Genomic DNA, 18458 nt, shown 5'->3' on the forward strand with positions numbered 1-18458 from the left:
TCAATTTTGCAGAACGGAGCAAACAGATGCTGACCCGAACGCAAGTACGTCCAAGGGCTCTCACGGAGAATCGAAGCCGCGTGAGGCTACTTTGTATTGATCGAGCCTACGCCGCTAAACAGCGGTGCACATCTGCACAACCTTGTGTGCTACCTTCAGAAGCTAAACGCAATATTTCCAGCTGCGCCGTCTATATATACATACTTATTTCTTTCTTCCGTTTTTCTTATGGTCAATTATAAAACTGACATCGACCAAAGCAATAGTCACGTGTAGCTTCTAGCTTATAATGTGCACAAGCATGCGAAAGTGCGCACGCTTCATATCGGTTAGAGCGTTAACAGTGCAACAGCAGTCAGACAAATCCTGAGAGCATTCATGACGCGGTTTAAGAACAAGCCACCGGGGACACAAGAGAAGGGGATTTGCCAAGAGGACCGATATAACGGATAAAGCATCGACGACAAAGGCAAGTTTTTTTCGAGCGACTCTTACTCAGCCTGGCGCTTCGAAATGGATGCGGCTTCGAACTGGGCAGCGTTGTCAGGAAAAGGAACAAAGGCAATTGGAAAGAGGTCGGCGTCCAATGGTAAGTTGGCCTCAAGGGGGCGCTGCAAACAGTGGTCGTCATTTTCCCGTGCCATCCCGTGGAGGGAGCGCGCACGCCCCAAACCACAGTCGTTGGGAAAAGCTTGCGCAGCTCAGCAGTGCAGAGTGGTACTCGCACAGCGGACTACACTCTATAATCGGGAAAGGGAACACAAGGAAGAACGGGACGCAGTTGTTCCACGCGGTCCCTAAAGAAAGGAAGCAGGGGGGGGGGGGGGTGGCTGCGGCGAAAAACAACTGGCATTGTAGTTGTTCGCTCCCTTCCCTCCCCTCTGAGAGCAGAGCCTTCTTTCTCTTTGCGCCGACAACCAATTTCGGCGCTTCCCGACCGACTCCGTTTCGGGATAGGCGAACGTAATGACGACAATAAAAGGGAATCAGAGACGTCGAAGCTCCCGCTCGCGAACATGGGATCTAAAGATTTGCGCAACCTTCTCCACCCCACTGCAAACAAAGCCGGCTGCATCAAAGGTTGTACTCCCCATTTATGCTTCCACGGAACGCTTTTTCCCTGCCGAACGCCCTCCCACTTCGCCCTGCCCAAAGTCCACATCCCTATATCCCTTCTGCCCGCTATAATAAGAGCGGCAGCGAATGTATGATGGCTGGAAGACCATCATACCGTTTTTAAGCCTGTATAATCCACCTGCCCAAAATTGTATTTACAGTATAACTATCGTAACATGCGAGAACTGCTATAAAAAGAAATGCTCGAGTAATTAGAAAAACGTTCCGCCATTACGTAGTCAATAGCCAACCCTGATAAGTGATTCTGCTTTCAAGTTTCACGTCAGAAAAGCCTTTTTTATCACTAATCAAGGGCAGACTTGTGGGATATTTTTCGTGTCACTGTAGCTGGCGCAGACTATTCGTTGTATAAAGCATCGAAATAGCGTCAGTGCACACGTACAATCTTCAAGACAGGCGACGCGAAGTGACGCAGTGCCGATTATCAGCGGTACGCCTTAACAGTCGCTATGGCTTGGCTTAGCGGCACCGGCCCTGTAGGTGTGCAACACGATGCCGCGAGTTGCAATTCCTGGGCGACAGTGCGGCTGTTCCGATGGGTGCACTCAAATTTCAGTACAAGTTGCGCAATCATTCACGGTGGAAGTCAATGTATAGCTGTGAGCTACATCATCTCCCATACATCTCATGTGTTGCAGCTTTGGGAACTGAAAAGCTATAAATCGATTGTTGAAGTAGATAATACGAGCGCATATGCGGTAGCCTCTTTCCCCTCTTCCTCACGATCGAAGTAAAAACTGGGACAGGCGAGAGTCAGAAAGAAAACAACGCGTTCGTCCACTACACAAGCGCGAAAGAGAGACGGGCAAAATAAATAAGAGGGGGAAGGTGCCTGCATCAATACGGTTTTTCGGGAAGCGTGACTGTATTCGGGGACGCCGCGGGAGAACGCTGCACAACGCGGAAGTGTACTACACTGGAACCAGAGAGTGCGCACTTGAGGGCGCAGCTTCCAAGCCACGGCGCGTGCCCAAGGATTCCCCACCCAGTGGTTCACAAATAATGCAGCGCCGCATTATCCGCGCATGCGCCACACATCCGGAAAGCCTCACGCAGCGCCCCGCACGCATCCACTACAACGGGACTGCAGGGAAGACAGGAGAAAGAGAAACGACACCGTGCACAGTGAGGAGAGAGATGCCGCCAGCCTTCCCTGCGAGGGGGTCCTCAATTTTTCCAATTCGGTGTCCTCCCGTGTTTTCCTCGCTTCTTTTGATCCGCCTGCTCGACATCTTTGCGCAGGTTTGTTTTCTCTGTTTTGAGATTTTACGTTTTTATCACCTGCCCAGTTCTCCTTTTGCCAAGAGCACTAGTTCGATAGGCTTAGCCTGCTGTCATTGATGTACATTTATTTCGCTTTTGATTTGCTGCGGGCGTAGGAACGCTCGAAATAGAAGCATATAAAATAAAGAAGGGACGCTCGGATGGACTCCGCACAGGAGGGGCGACGACAACGACGCTATATGGAAGGAAGCACGGCCACGAACTGCACGCCGCACATACACGTAACTGCAATGCGAAAGAGGACGTGGCCCGTCGAAATTGAAAAATCCACGCCCGACTCAACACCGCACTGATCGCCAATACGGTGCAGCACACCGCCGAAGCGGGCGTTGGCGTCGGCCAATCACGAGCCCCAACGAGTACGCTAGGGTGCTGCGTTACGCCGCACCTCGCGCAGTCTCGCGCACTTCTGTTCGGAGGAACAGCGAGCAGACGACGTAGCGCTCGGCGGCACAGAAGCCTCGTTGACTTCGCGGAGTGCGCGCACGGCGGCGCTTATCCGTATGGGTTCGCAGAGCTTATAGTAAGAAACCTCGGGAATGCAGGCTTCGACACTAGCCATGTAACCGTCGCACGATAAGCACGAGCGTTACGGATGCGTGCGCGCGCCGGGTGCGACAGCCGAGTCTGACCGATCACCTGCACGCTGTGACTGGTCACAGTCCTAATAACACAGTCCCGGTCACGCTCTCGATAACACCCTCACGATACTTATGATGATGATGATGATGATGATACTTATGATCATGCACCTTTCTTTGTTGAAAGGCTCGTGGCGACTCCCGGTCAGTTGTCATGGTGAGAAGTGCTGCTACAGACTATGCAAAGTCTGCAAGGGCGAAGAGGCAATTTCCCCTCGCCTTCCGAAGCACCACCACTGACAAAGGCGCCCTCGATGTGTGGCATGTTGGCCGCAGTAAACGGCCCGATCCGGGAGACCTCGAGGGCTACATAGCGTCGCACTGCATCAAACTTCCCTCACCAGAGCGCACACACGCCGGGATTGCAGACGACTTGCGTGCAGTCGCTGTGCCTGGCCTATCCCCATTTTTGCGCGTGCGTGTGATCAGCAGCGTTTTTCTTGCTTTCCTTCGGCTTCATTGCTCCATATCTCTCCTCTCCATCGGGGCCTCGCACTCGGCGGCGCGAAATGAGATGGTAACAAGAACACGGGTCGCGAGAATTGAAAAGGAAGGCGCAGTGGGAGACGAATCGCGAGTGCGCTGCGCGACAAGCATTCGCATGTGCGACACACGGTGATTGCAATGCGCGCAAAGACTTTGTTGTTCTCGTTGCGTTTATATTTTGTGCATAAACGTGGCAGCGCCGATATGTGTTGGTATTTTTAAGGAGACAGAAAACAGAAAAAACGGTTCCTGTGAGGTAGTGGGAGATCGATATACCAACAACTTCTCGCGACATAGTCTCTTCATATATATATATATATATATATATATATATATATATATATATATATATATATATATATCCCGGGTGTTTCCACGAAGATGTGAAGCAATATTTAAAAATGGCCATTTTGAAATAAAAGGACTGTTCCTTAGGAGGAGGAGGAGGAAAGAGAAAGGCAGAAGGCAGGGAGGTAGACATGCCGTCAGTGGCGGCGACTATGGGGTGGCGGCTGATACGTGGTAATCAGACCTTAGTTAATAAAAACCCATTAATTAATTTTCAAACATTTAGTTTCAACGGGCTCATCGGAATTGGGAAATTGAAGCGAGCTCTCCGTACAGTCCATATCAAGTTGTGGATCTGAAAAAAAAAAAAATGATTACCCGCGGAACTGTGGTACGAAGAAATTCGGCTATCAGAGCGCGCGAAACCAAAACTGGGAGGCTGCAGCGAGCGCAAAGTCCTCGAGGTGACGTTCTGCTTAAGTCACTCAGCAGCGGGCTGCCGGCGGACAGCGAGTTGCACGGAGCCGCAACATGCTGCATATATATATCGCGTGCAGTTCGTCTGAGAGCGTGTATCACCTCTGCCATTCAATAATGGAAGCCAATTGCGTTTTCCACTACCACGCTCATCACAGCGCGCCCCGACAAATTTTACAGCTGACTAAAGAGTTCTGTCTTCGCTGCTTTACCGTGTACGGGTAATACGGTAAACCGCTGCCACGCGACTGCTCCGTTTCGCAAAATGAAAACTCCCCCATGTTTTATTTTCTCTCCCTATAAATATCTGTCATGTTCTTCATTCACTATCGACACGAAAGCATCAAATGGCTTATTGAGCGAGAAAGCCGGCGTCTGTAGCAGCGAAACGGCACCTAAATTCCATTGGCTGCGACGCCACGTTACCAGCGCGCCTCGACGGTACATTACTCGCAGGGCAAAACTCAAAGCAACGTTCAGCGGCGTTCAATTGGACGTTAATGCTTTCGCATTCACAACTCATAATCATTTTCTAATAGGTTTACCGTAGCGCGTTATGATGCGTTACCAACAAGCCCACATTGCAACCCTCAGAAGAATTGCTTAGGTGTCCTCAAAATGTTTTTCTTTTTTACCTATGCCCCTTTTCTCTTCTGGAGCGGCAGGTGTTGCGCCCCTCCTTATGGAAGTTGCCAGCTAGCTCTCTTTCTCTTCTCTGTGATTATTTTGATGTTTGCAAACCAAATAAATAAATAAGAAGAATGAATAAAATACGTATATCACGAGGCCAGCTATTGCAACGCGGCCTTTGGAGATTCCTGCCCGACACGCAGCTGAGGCTATTCGGCACTAATAACAGCCGCCACGGTCAAATGGACACATTACCTATAACACGGCCACCGGATTATCCAGCGGCCGTGCCTATACGCATGTTGTGCTAAAGCTCTCCATAGTGACAGCAGCGCCAGAAAGCAGGGCGCAGCGACAGGTCGAGTCAATTCGGTCGGGACGCGATCGATGATAGCTCGAATCGCGTATCACGAGGCAAGATTGCCGGCGGTCCAAAATGTCCTAGTGTCCATGTTCAGTTCTGCATATGACTGGGCATGGTCACGCTTGATATCGAAATTCAAGCTCGAGATCGGAAGTTATCGGCGCGTAACACTCAGTCGGGCAATGAAGCGTACGTGGGTGCCTCTCTTCTCGCTCGTCGATGTGGTGATAAATGAAAGTGTCGCAGCGCCACCTGGCAAGGTCTACGGTGCAGCTGCGGAAAGCACAGCCAGGAAACGCGAACATGCGACGACACACTCCACAGCAGCGGTGCAGCGCAGGTCGAAAAGGCGTAATCAAGGAAGCGAACGAAGTGATTTGTGCAGCAAAGGCGACTTTCCGGAGGGGACGGAAAGGAAGCGGCCAGAATCGATCTCCGATGCCCACGCAGATAAGGAAGATTACTGCCCCGCGCCGGCTCCTTTCAACTCCGGCTGAGCAAGGCGGGCCCGGTGCACAGATACAAAGAAACACGCCGAAGCCGGAGACCCGTGCTTTTTACCGACGCCTGCCGCGCCTAATTGGGCGCAGCGGGGCCGAAGCTCTGCCGTGGCGAGAGTGTGCACATACACGCAGTGGCATATCGCTGTGCAGTCGCACATGCGGCGATGCTAAGCGGCATTGTAGAGTTTTCGTACGCCGCATAGCAACAAGGGCACGGACTACCTACTGCCCACTGCCCAGTACGCAGCGACGCTTGGTCTCCCGCGAGCGTATACGCTCTTTCAGGAATCTAGCGGTCAACGCACGTCAACGCCTTGCGTGCGGTATCGTATAGGGGAACAGGGCGGCGCACATCGAAGTTGCTGCCCTCCACTTCGGCTATATTAAGTCGGCATCCTGCACTGCATTCCCTGCCCCATTCGTTCCCAATTGATGCATGTATTTGCTTTAAATTAATACCATGATGCGTCGGCAAGCAAATTGTTAACAGTTCGTGACAATTAGGCGCTGGTTCCAAGATTCGTTCTCGTTTTTCCCGCGCTTTATAGTATTAACAGGAGCGACTGCATTGGTCGGAGCGACTGCCGACAGGAGCGACTGCCGATATAGTCTATGGGATTTTGCGGTGCGCGGGTCGCAAGCAACGCGTACAGCAAGTTCTCAAGGAACGCAGATAAATTATTGCTTGTACTTCGTATTGTATAGTTGGGCGACACAAGCTACATTTTTTATAAGCTAGTCGGTGCCATAGTGATCAGTGTAGTGCGGATAATAAATATACAACATAGGATAAGGTTGATGTTTGCTGTGTATGTGATTTGCTTGTACTTTGCGAACGTTTACATCTGAGTGGCGACAGCCGTTTGCGTTAACCTTCCGCTCGGTACAGCTATTCTAAAAGACTACTTCGCGCCGTGTTAGCAACCGTTAGCGGTAGCGTCACCCGCTACCGCTAATGCAAGCATCTTACGCTGTACTAACACTTCATTTATCAAGGTGCAGGAACACAGCGCTGTTACGTCACAATTTTCCCCCGCCTTTTCCGGCTACCCAACAGCAAAAAGAACACAATCGCCGTACGACTCTACGGTAGATGCAACGCTCGAGAATTGCTTTGAATATGGCGTGAATTCGACGTGAACTTGAGAATCTTAAAAACGGCCGCAGAGCGGTACCTTTACTCGATCAATAATCCGATGCCAGTCATTGCCGCGTGCGCTAATCTTTCGCAATTAACAAGTTGCGGCTGATTCGCGTAGAACTATTTGGGGACCTCACACAACGAACAGGCTGGTTATGATGTATCGCCGTGTAATGCGAGGTTGTGCACGCATTTTAGCCGCCGCCCGGTTCCTATCTTCCATTTCTATGTCTCTGTCTCCTCCTTTCTGAAGAGTCTTTGCGGTGGAGGCAAGAGGCGTAGCGCATCAGACATAGGACACAAGAGGAAGAACACAGACAACACACACGTTTGGCGCTAACTTTCAACAACAAGTTTTTATGCGGGATCACAGCATACATACATATATATATATACCACTCTCTCGCCGGCAATAGAACACGTGCTTCGAGCAACCTGATAGCATATCTATCAGGTGGCTCGAAGCACGTGTTCTATTGCCGGCGAGAGAGTGGTATATATGTATGCTGTGATCCCGCATAAAAACTTGTTGTTGAAAGTTAGCGCCAAACGTGTGTGTTGTCTGTGTTCTTCCTCTTGTGTCCTATGTCTGATGCGCTACGCCTCTTGCCTCCATCATGTTATACCAGCGTGCAACGTTAGTCTTTCCCACACAGCTCGTCATCTAGTCCCCAGATCTGAATCCTGAAGGAAGTTTAGGAAAAGAAACACCTCGAAAATGTTCAAAGTGTTCGCAGCAACGGCGTCATCATTTGCGCTTGTGTGCGGGGTCGCTCTGGGCTTCATTCACCGACAGTAAGACCTTATACTCGGAGAAATCCAGCGAACAATCATTATGTCACGAAGACCATGGCAATGTACAAACAAAGTCAGGCGGGACTTTGCGCTGACCCGGTGCGGATGCGATAAAGGAAGCCGGCAGTTCTGCGTAGTCCCTTACAAACAATGATGGTGCGGTGTAGATCATAACGAACCGAAGCTATATAGTCAACTTCATCACTACATTTTGAGGAGTCTTCTTCGTTGACCTGAACTTCCGACTCCTTCCTCATCGAGATGGCCGCCCAAATGTGAAGTCTGTGGAAGCAAGTAGACGACTACGCACCACTTGTGTGATTGTCCTCGTTTCGGTGCATAAATAAAAACTCGGTGCTCGAATGACCCATTGAGCGAAATGCAGCTCCACTAACGTGAAACCTGGGGAGCTGCCAGGCATGCAGTGATGCACCGCTAATGGGCTCATACTGCCTTAAGCAATGACTCATAACCCCGTAAACGCGGCCTCCCCATTACGACGACAGAAGAGAAGTGAAATTCTACGCTGGAAAGATGAGCGGCAACGCAGACAGCTGTGGAAGACGACGACGACGAACGCGGGAGCAGTGGCACGAGCGCGTGCCGAGCGCGAGCACGAGCCGCTTGCTTACCGTGATTACGACGACGACGACGATTACGACAGGTGACGCCGACAGCCTGGGCGCCTAAGGTGCTTCGAGCGCGAGCACGAGCCGCTTGCTTACCGTGATTACGACGACGACGACGATTACGACAGGTGACGCCGACAGCCTGGGCGCCTAAGGTGCTTCGAGCGCGAGCACGAGCCGCTTGCTTACCGTGATTACGACGACGACGACAATTACGACAGGAGACGCCGACAGCCCAAATCGCTAATTGGTGTTTCGAAATTATTCTAATGCGACCAAAATTTTTGTGCTGTTTTTATACAATTACAATGATTTTAATTCTGTCTCTGCCCTGTAAATCTCTTTCCAAATTATCATAAACACTATACTTCACCCTGATTTAGTTTTCCGTCTAGTTTTTTTTTTTCTTTTTTTTCTCCATCTCCCCCTTCCGTTTAACCTTTAACCGCCGGCTTCTTGGCCAATCCACCGTAGTGGGTAAGCGCCACGGATGAGGATCAAGCAAGCAAGCAAGCCCGGGCGCATAAGGTGCTTCGCACCTAAAAGTGCTCTCCACCTCGCTCGACAAGCTTGACAACAGTCCCTTTACGGGAAACTGAATTCTTGGACCCTGGTCACAGCCGACGGTAGCACAAGTTGCTCCGAAAACACTATTGTGTTCTTGAGGAGCATCAGGAGTGTATACGAATAACTGTACTATTTGTCAGTTGCCTCCGTGGTGCTTTTTTTTTTTTGTGTGTGGACAGAATTTCTTCATACCTTTTTTCGCATCATCTTTTCTGCCCTTTTCCCGTCTCTCCAATGCAGAGTAGTCAACACACAATCTGGTAAACCGCTCTGCCTTTCATATATTATTTTCTCTCCCTCTGAATTCCCAACGCTCTGCGCGCAAGAGCCTCGTTACCTGCTACGCCGATGTGTGAGGGTATACCCATAGGAAAACAACGATAAAACCGATACTGCGCAACTTTCTAGCACCCCGTTACGCGCTCTGAATACATTTGTCAAGGGGCAGCCCGTGTAGCAGTAATTGCACGTCTGACTTTCTGCCTGGAAAGAGAACAGGTTGCGACCGGCAAGACTTCTGTTTAATGGCAACACCTTCACACACCGACGCGGTCGAGTCTGACAGCCCGTGTCACCTTGAGAACCGGGACCACATAAGCCATTGGGCTAGCTCCATTCGCTTTGTGAACAAAACCGTCGGTGTATAAATGAAGACGACGGTCGTGCCTCCTGTCAAGGTGCTCGAGCAGGAGATATCGCACTTCCGACACGTGTAAGATGCTTGGTGCGAGTGTTAAAAAAGTTGATTCCACTCTCATGCGACCAAGGAGGCTGCAAAGGTTCAGGTTTTCTCGGAAACCACAGGTCAAAGACGCGAACCGAGTTCAGTGCCACAAAAGCGTGAGATTTATCCTAACACGTACCACCACGAATTCATAAATTAGTAACAAAGAGTGCCGTTTTCTTTTCGGAAAAGTAGCGTTATTTCTGGACTATTTGTGCTGGATGTAGCGCTGAGCACTTTCTATGAACGTACATTTAGGCTTTTGAATGTAACTGCTATTACAACATCCGGCTAGCTATGGTTACTATAGACGGCGCGGCACCCGTCAAGTGAGTATTTTTGACGTTGAGCAAGAGTGCCTCGGGTGTAGCACAGCAACCCACCTCCGCTGACTGGACCAGCACTGCACAGAACAATGGGACGCCCGTAGCCACGGCCTTTTACGAGTGAGCGTAGATGTGCACACAGACAGACTCTCGGTGTCCAATGAAGAGGGAAAAGCCGGGCCGAAACAGCGGCCTACGAAACTCGGCTCCGGCGCGCGAAGGCCGTGATAAATGACCGCCCGCTCCATTAAAAGCACGGCGGCGCAGACTTGGGCCGATGGAACGAGCCAGGGGAACGGAAAGGAAGGGAGGGCGCGTCGTGGGGAAAACAGGACGCGGAGAGGGGGAACGAACACGGCTCGCGCGCAGCGTCATGTAACGGAGCTGCGGGCCAAACAGCGAGCGGCGCTCTTGCCTCTGACGCTGCTCGGCTAATTCTGCTGGCTTCTCTTTGTTGCTTTGCTCCGCCCAATGGGGGAGGGGCGAGATCAACGGGCTCGAGCGGCCGCAAAATCCAACGGCGGTCTGTGCTGCGCGTGCGTGCGAAGAGTATCGAACGCGCACTATCGTTAGTGTATAGTTCCCGAGCGGCACCACCGATCTCTGCACGACACCCAAAACATTGTGCTGAAACGCTAGACATCAGTCAATTTGCTTAGCAGACCAAATCGGATGCAAACTGCCGCAGTCTAAGCCAGAATCTAGTGGCCACGCATTCCACAAGGGTTCCCAACTCTTGTTCTGGAGAGGTAGCGATTTCTGCTATGCAGTCTCACTAGTTTAGTTTTACTGTTTTCGAAAAGTGCAAGACAAGCCGTGTCCGGCATCGCTGGTGCAGTTTTGCTTGAATAGCGGAACGATAGCAGATCGTCAGCGAGGAAGGACCCGTGACGCAAAGCTCATTGAGATTTACCACGCACATACAGCTTGCTTCGTTATATGGGCGCCGAATGTGCCGGCCACTCACTCCGCTAAACCTGTTGTTATCAGTCCCTGCGTCGTGCATCTTCACATCGTGTCGACCTTGAATTGCCCCACTGTTCCGTCCTCGGCGGCCTTTACCGCAGCGGGGCAGCTCTCGAGCTTCGTTTTTAGTTCGTCGTCACTCGGCACTTCCGTGCCGGCTATAGTGTATGCTGCGGCTGCTGGGCGCCGCGGTTAGTTGGCTCGAACGCTAGTGGGCTCGTGCGGCTCAGTAAACTCACGGGCATGCATGGCGAAGTATTACTATAGTCGGGTACAACTTTAGAAGACAGGAGGAGGCCCCGCCCAGTTGACCGAAGCGCAGCAGCCAATTCCTCCGCGACTAAAGAAATAGTCCCACTCAAAAAAATGTGACTGCTTCTAAAACACGTATTTGTCGGTATAAATAAGATTTGTGTATCTTGACGAGTGGTTTGGTAAAACTCTCATGATGGAAATGCTACCGCACTTGCCGGATCGCGAGAGAAAAATAACTCCGTGCCTTCTACAACGCTGTGCGTCGTCTGCTACAGAGCAAGATCGACGGCACCGGGCGTAGCAGTCGCTGGCTTAATTGCATAAGATTCATATATACTTTTTGTGTGTTTGCACAACCTTATTTTTTTAATGTGTTGGGCTTATTTTTAATTAATATTTTTTTCTTTTTTTTCGCGGTTGCGAACCTGCGATCTCGTGAGTTCGCGAACGATCGCGCGCGGCATTCCGTGCCAGTTTTCCGCCATGGAGCCCAGCGAGGTTTATCCTTCTCATTTATCCTGATAACGCTTCTCATTTATCCTGATAATGGTTTTGCTCCATCACTTCACCACGTCCGACGAGAAACGCAGGGGCACAGTACACAAACACACCCGCCGCTCACAGTAGGTACCAGACTTTGGCGAACTCTCCTCGTCGTAACTTCACTTAGGAGCAAAACAAAACACCACGGAACAAACACGTACGATGTTTGTTTGCAGCGGTATGCCGCCGCGGGATCTTGTTTCCACACGAAGCGCAGGGCAGCGCCACCGATGTTCGCTGCAATCTTTCTTCGCCGGCTCAAGGCTCAGAACAAACGCACGCGGCACAAATTGTGCATCGTAAGCTCACAATAATATTTCCGGCATGACAGACCACCACAAACAATTCGAATTCACTCTGACGAAGGGAGACGCACAGAGCTGACGCGACTCGGCCCAGTTCGAAGCGAGGGCGGCCATGTTAGGCATGTTCTCCGTCGGCGGGGACACCGGCCGTCCGGCTCATGACGTCACCTAAAGTGCGCGCCTATTGGTGCCGGCTCGTGTCCATCCGCCTTTGAGGGACAAATGCCGCTGTCTTCTAAAGTTGTATCCGACTATAAGGGGGCACAGTGTGCGGGCCCTGAATTGAGTGCACGTGTTGATAACGCTAATGGAAGAAACGAAAAAGAAAAAGGCCACCGAAATGAAAAGGACGAGCTCTGGACCAGGCTCTTTAAGATATGGAGAGACAGTGGAGAGTTCCGGCACTGGTTTAGGACACCGCTTCTGCAGTTACTTACGGAAGAGAGAGAGAGAGCTTACTGAGAGAAACACCTAGAGGGCGCCTTGCTGTGTCGAGACGTGGCCTCCAACTCAACACGCGGTGAAGAACAAGGACAGAGGAAGGAGCGCACGGAGATAGTTGTGGGCTTTTCTATGTCACGCTTTGCCAAGCGTTGGGTGGGACAAAGGATCGAGAGCGAAGCACGGGATACCGTGATAAGAGAAAGATAAACTAGACAGGACTCAAACCGGATAACGCCGGCGGCACAACACTGACAAAAAGCAACCAGGGAAAGGCGGGCAGTTCGAGCCTAATAGCGTGGTACTGAATCGCATTACACCGCCATGCTTGCGGACGATCGAAAGTTTGAGGGCGGAGTAGGTGCACTGCGCGCGATCGACAGCTTGCAGCACACGCGTGTCGGAAAGCACCGGCGATAACGACGACCATTGCCTGGTGCTCAACATATAATGAGATTACGCGTCTACGCCTCACCAAAATGACGATGGGCTCTGGGAGTACAAAGCCCGTCGTCGTCTAAAACAAACACACCAGATCTTAATCACATATTCCGTACTCGTGTAAAGCAAACGGCGAACCGGGAACAGTGCACCGGCGACAGGCGACAGTGCGCGACAGCGCGTATACTCTAAATCGAGAGCATCGTACAAGATATAGGTGGATACAGTTGACATCCACAGCGTGTTGTGCAGTTAATAAGAAACGAATAACGGGGTGACGTTGAAATCTGTGCGCACTGCCCAGGCACACCATGGTGCCAACGCTGTGCGAAAGCACTACATACAAGTTGCATGGACGTACCTCGATCGGCGTGAGCGTGTGCGTGTCGGTTCCGTGCACGAGGTGTGCGGGCAGCCTGGTCGGGTGGTGGTGGTTGAGCAGGATGTCGCTGTAGGCCGCACCATTGGCCGCACTCAGGTCGCACGGCACGCCCTGGTGGGGGCTCTTGCAGGGCAGGAAGTTCTGCACCTTCTTCTTGTGTCTGCAAGGCAAAAGGCGGCACTTGGTCAGCCCGCGCATGCTTTCATGTATACAGAGAACTGCGATGCGTGCACTTATAGAAACGGACAGCTCCACTTCACCGAAGGGGGCCGCGGATATTACAAAACACGTAAGTCAGCTAAGCGAAGTCAGTTGAAACCCATGATAGAAACACTAAACTATAAAAGTACAGAAGACATTATCAGCACGACACAATAAATATTCATTATACAGTGAATGTACACCACGTGCCAGCATGACTTAATTTATCTATACACGAACTACCTGCTGTATGCAGTACACAACGCGAACGTTGCATATAATCTGTCACACACCAAAACACAAGTATTTCCTTATGAAGGCCATTCGACAATGCTCAACACAGGGAAGACTAGTACACTGCAATCCGGGAATAAGAACTTTCGTTGGTCAGTTATCAGTGGCATGCGACCAATCTTACGACAGAGCTTTCGTAAGCGTAAATAAAAAGCGGATCGCCAAAAAGATACTTTGTGCATTATAAGCAGCACATGTCTTCCAGGAACGTGTAGGCACCACAATTCTTCCGTTGTCGCAAGAAGCAGATTTATTCGTGCGTTCAACGCGCACGAACAATCCGACGAAGCTAACGACTCGCTGACATCTATCCATGCTGGCTGAAAACAGACTGCTCGCGAGCCTCCTCGCAGCGCCGCGCATTAGCCCAAAGACAAATTGGATGACGCCCAGCCTCGAAGCTCGCGCGAAACAGATTAGGCGGCAAGTCCTTCGAAAGGCACAGCAAGACAAGCGGTGCGTCGCCGAGTCACACAGCATGTGAAGCGCGCACGACGAGTCGAGCCACGGGGAAGAGAACTAACTCGAAGACAACGAGCCATGCAATGGCCCTCGCGGGGGACACTTCCCAAATCGCGCCGCAGCCAGCGCTCCATATATACGTGCGCCGACGGTTTCCCGTCGAGCTGCTCGGACTGCGCCGAGAGACGGGCCGGAATAAGAAAATACATCAGCTCGTTCCTTTTCATGCCTCGTTGCGAGCAGCGCTGCTGAGACGCTCCGCAGGCCCAAATTAAATGAGCCCGTTTTCCTTCCGACGAAGGAGACGGTCATCACTGGTCGAGTAGACGACACCAGTACGGGCTTCTTTGTTCTGCGGAGCAGAAGGCGCGGCCGACAGAAGAATCGCGTACTGCGGTTTGAACTTGTCCGGTTCAAATGGACAGCACTGGTGCGCGCTCGACAGCACACGCGGGTGTACATTATATGGCTGTCTCGTATGCGACGCCCGGACAGTCTGTGCACGAGGCGAGAGATAACGGGAGAGCGGAGATTTACGGACCTCCGATGCTCGCGGTGCGGGAGATTTGCGCAAGTCAAATGCGAGCGGCTTCAGAACGAGCGATCTGGAGAGAGTGCGCATAATGCAACACATTCAGCGGGCATTCAGCACGCTGGCGCTTAAGGGCCAGCCTTGTTCCGGGCAGTGGTGGGCGGCGATAAGGACGCAGTGTCGCTCGTCTTTTCGGAGTGCGTGCCTAAATGCGTGAGTGAAGGCGCATTGCCACAAGGACAGCTTCGGAGGCATCCCTAACGCCTGGTGAGCTTAGAAGCACCTATTAACTACGGAGAAAGACAAGCAGATGAAGCAAAGGTGATTAGAAAACATTTAGGACACCCCTATTTTTAGACGTCATGACTGATATTGCAGATCCCCCCCCAGAAAACAAATAAGGGAGTAATATGACTATTTCATTTCTGTACCACGGTTACCGCAGCAGCTGCGAGCTCCGTTGAATGATATGCCGTCGATGCAGCAATCGCTCCTGGCCGAGGCATGCTGCGTTGTCGCGTCACTGAAGCATAAAGTGAAGTCTAGCCACGCATGTAGGATGCTTAAGGGGTCATGAAATATTCATAAAACAAATCTGACGCGCACGAGCGAAAAGAGCATATATGCTGGCGTATGACGCCTGAAACAACGCCAATGAAAAGCAATGGCAAGTTCAAGCCAAAATTTAAGGAAGACTACGCCTGCTGGTCCGACAGCCAACCTTCGTAGAGAGCTCTCGTGGGTTATATGATCCCGCAAATCGAAATTATCGAAGCATAAATTGCCACCATCTGCCTAAAACCTGCCAGCTTGAAATCCCGTGCTTGCGCCGTGCAGACAAGCATTGATAATTGGCGCGGCTCACAACCGCCGGCGGCTATCGTCCTCGGTCTTCAACGAAGGTCTCCGAGCTCTCGCTGCAAAGGGTGAAGGGCACCGCGCTGAAAGGAACCACTATAGTCTGAAAGGCACGTTGTGGGCTGTCCTATGGATGTATAGGTCCTTACTTCGCTCCTGAGCTCTTTTGAGACTGAAACGGTGTCTTTCGACTGGTGCGCAACACCTTTGCGACAAGGTAAGGGAAGTAATTATGTTAAAATTGAGAGAAAGATGTCAAATATATAGGATCGTGCAGCAATGAAGAAAGGAAGAGGAAGCGAAATACAAAGTACAAGCTTATTAAATGCGATTCTGAAAGAAACAACACGAAAATAATTTCGCATTTAGCGAGGAAAACGGTGTCAGCGGCTCCACACAAGGTGCACCTCTCTTATATATATGTGGCAGCTGCGACGCCAGAATATAACATCTGAACCAAGCTTCAGCGCCCGCTGCCACCAGCTATAAGAAAACAAAAAATAACAGCCAGCAAGCCACCTCTATAGAGAACAAGTGTATGTGAAACTGGCCAACCGCGTCAGCGCCTATGTCTCTGCGAATGCCCCTCCACACTTTCCAGTGCGCACCGGCATTACCTGCACATATAAGCAAAAGACTTCTTTCTTGGAATCCATATGGCTGCGCACGCGTTATTACCGCCTACCCGGCGTCGGCGCTAAGCGCGCTCATCTGTTGCCGCAGAGCGGGCGATATAAGTTCTGGAAATCGGCCCATTTCTCGAGCAGGCGCGTCGCTTCCACGCGCGCGCAAATACGGGCGTCGAAGATTTCCGCCACAGTGCAACACGCGCAGGGAGGAGAAAAAAAAAAAAAGAAAAAAACCGGGCGAACGATGATCGCAGATATAGGCGCACGGAGCTAGCTGCACGCCCGTGCGGGAATTACCGTCGGCCTAAGCGCATGCCAGATAAAGGTTCGGAGAAAATTTCTCCTCGGAGAAACTTAAAAACAGAGCGCGGGAGCTCTGCTCATCTGCTCTGTAAGAGCGCGCTCGTGTACCGTACTGGCGCGATTATAACACGAGGGCGAATGTTTAGACGTCTCGAAGTGAAAACATCATATTCGTTCGAATATATGAAACTTACTTATTTATCTATTTATTTATTTGCGTTTCACGCCCGTCACAAAGTAAAGGATATTTTAATAATGCCCAGAGTCGAAGTAAATGAAACAAGAGCGAAGGATATCTTACCCTTAAGAATCAATTTCGAATCGAAGAATTCAAAGCCACTACAAGCGCCTTAATCACCGCGTTCAGTAATAGGCACCAAACGCCGACAAGGTGTCCTCGTTCGCGCAGCTGATGTTTCTCAGTATATCCGACAACAGATGTGATGCCTGTGCCGTGCAGTCGGTGACTCAAATAAAATGCGGGTGTTCCCAGTCGAATTCGTTTCACCGTCGCTTCCAATGAGAAAGTCTAATGAGGCATCGGGGAGGCCAGCTTGCCGAGGGTAGAGAAAACGAGGTATGCTATTGTGATTAGCGCGGAAACCACCGCCACGTAAAGGAATCGAAAAAAAACAAAGTGAATTGTCCTTTCTATCTTCTCAGGCAAATAAGAAGACTTACAGACAGACCTAACACCACAAGCATTATTCATTATTTATTTCAATATCATTGTCATATCATTATTCTCATGCGATATATGCAGTAGCCTGTACGCCCATCAGCGACGCTAGGATCTCCGTTTTCTCCTTAAAGTCACTGTACTCCTGGCAGTAATTCGAGTAATATCCGCAAGGAAACCAACTGCTGTTTCTGCACGTACTGCTGTCACGAGCGCGCGCTTTGCTGCCTCTGCGATTAAACCGAGTTGCGCAAACGCCAGAGGAAAGACGCCTAACATTGTGCGCGATAACTCGCAATCCTGCAAACACGGTACGCGACCAGTGCACATTTGCAGTGCAACAACTCCTCGCGCAATCAAGTTGGCAGCGGAGAGTCGAAAGGGTCGTCCGCTGCGTGCGCAAAGCCCGGGGGGAAATGGGGCTCGGCGAGTCGCTGCAGCCCCGCGTCGTTACGACGAGGCGCGCTGCGCGATGCCCTGAGATTTGAATACGGCCGCGGCGGCAGAGCCGTTGTAATGCGATTTTAACAGCCAGCGCGGAGGCTATAGCGGGAAGTACAGTTCCGACGCGAAATTTGCGCCACCGCTCGGTTATTGCTGCCGCCGAGTGTCTTTCCTTTCTAGAAGGCTGCCTGCGATGATCACTGCGGATATCGTCACCGCGACGAGCGGGCGCTGCGGCTTTCTTACGTGCTGATGGCAGTGCTAAGCTGGCAGAGGTGAGAATGTTTCACCGAGTAGGTGCGGCCACGACGAGCTCGCCTCTCTGTGGATCGAGGGAAAGTGCCTCCAGCTGGAGAGCTGGTAAAAAAAAAAAAAAAAAAAAAAAAATCCAGAATCGGTTTACTACGCCGTCGTTTCCAGTTTGGTCTCGAATCATCGCGGGAATCTCGCTAATTTCGCGCACTGCTCAATCAGTGCCAACGCCGAGAGTGAGGCTGCGATCAGCAGCGTTAACTTCTGGTGCACAGTTACAAATTGTGGAGTTTAATCTGCCGAAACTCCACAGAGGGTCACGAGGGGCGCTGTAGAGGATGGCTCCTCACGAAGTTCGACGACCCCTCGGGTTCTTTAACGCATGCTCACAGCCCGGTACACGAGTGTCGTCGCATTCCGCCCCCAACGGAATGCCTCGACAGGAAATCGAATCCGTGACGTTAGTCATTGCTGCGGGT

General features: G+C 51.1%; 1 protein-coding gene across 1 annotated transcript in view; it reads right to left on the reverse strand.

Annotated features, from left to right (window-relative positions):
- The window catches only part of LOC119464412 (uncharacterized), a 221800-nt gene that overhangs the window by 21646 nt on the left and 181696 nt on the right, over nt 1-18458 (reverse strand). Inside the window, exon 4 of the mRNA XM_037725366.2 lies at nt 13305-13485. Within this exon, the coding sequence (XP_037581294.1) occupies nt 13305-13485 (181 nt within the window). The remainder of the gene's footprint in view (nt 1-13304; nt 13486-18458) is intronic.

This window comes from Dermacentor silvarum, chromosome 9 (assembly GCF_013339745.2).
Source record: "Dermacentor silvarum isolate Dsil-2018 chromosome 9, BIME_Dsil_1.4, whole genome shotgun sequence".
In the NCBI taxonomy this organism is placed as follows: domain Eukaryota; kingdom Metazoa; phylum Arthropoda; class Arachnida; order Ixodida; family Ixodidae; genus Dermacentor; species Dermacentor silvarum.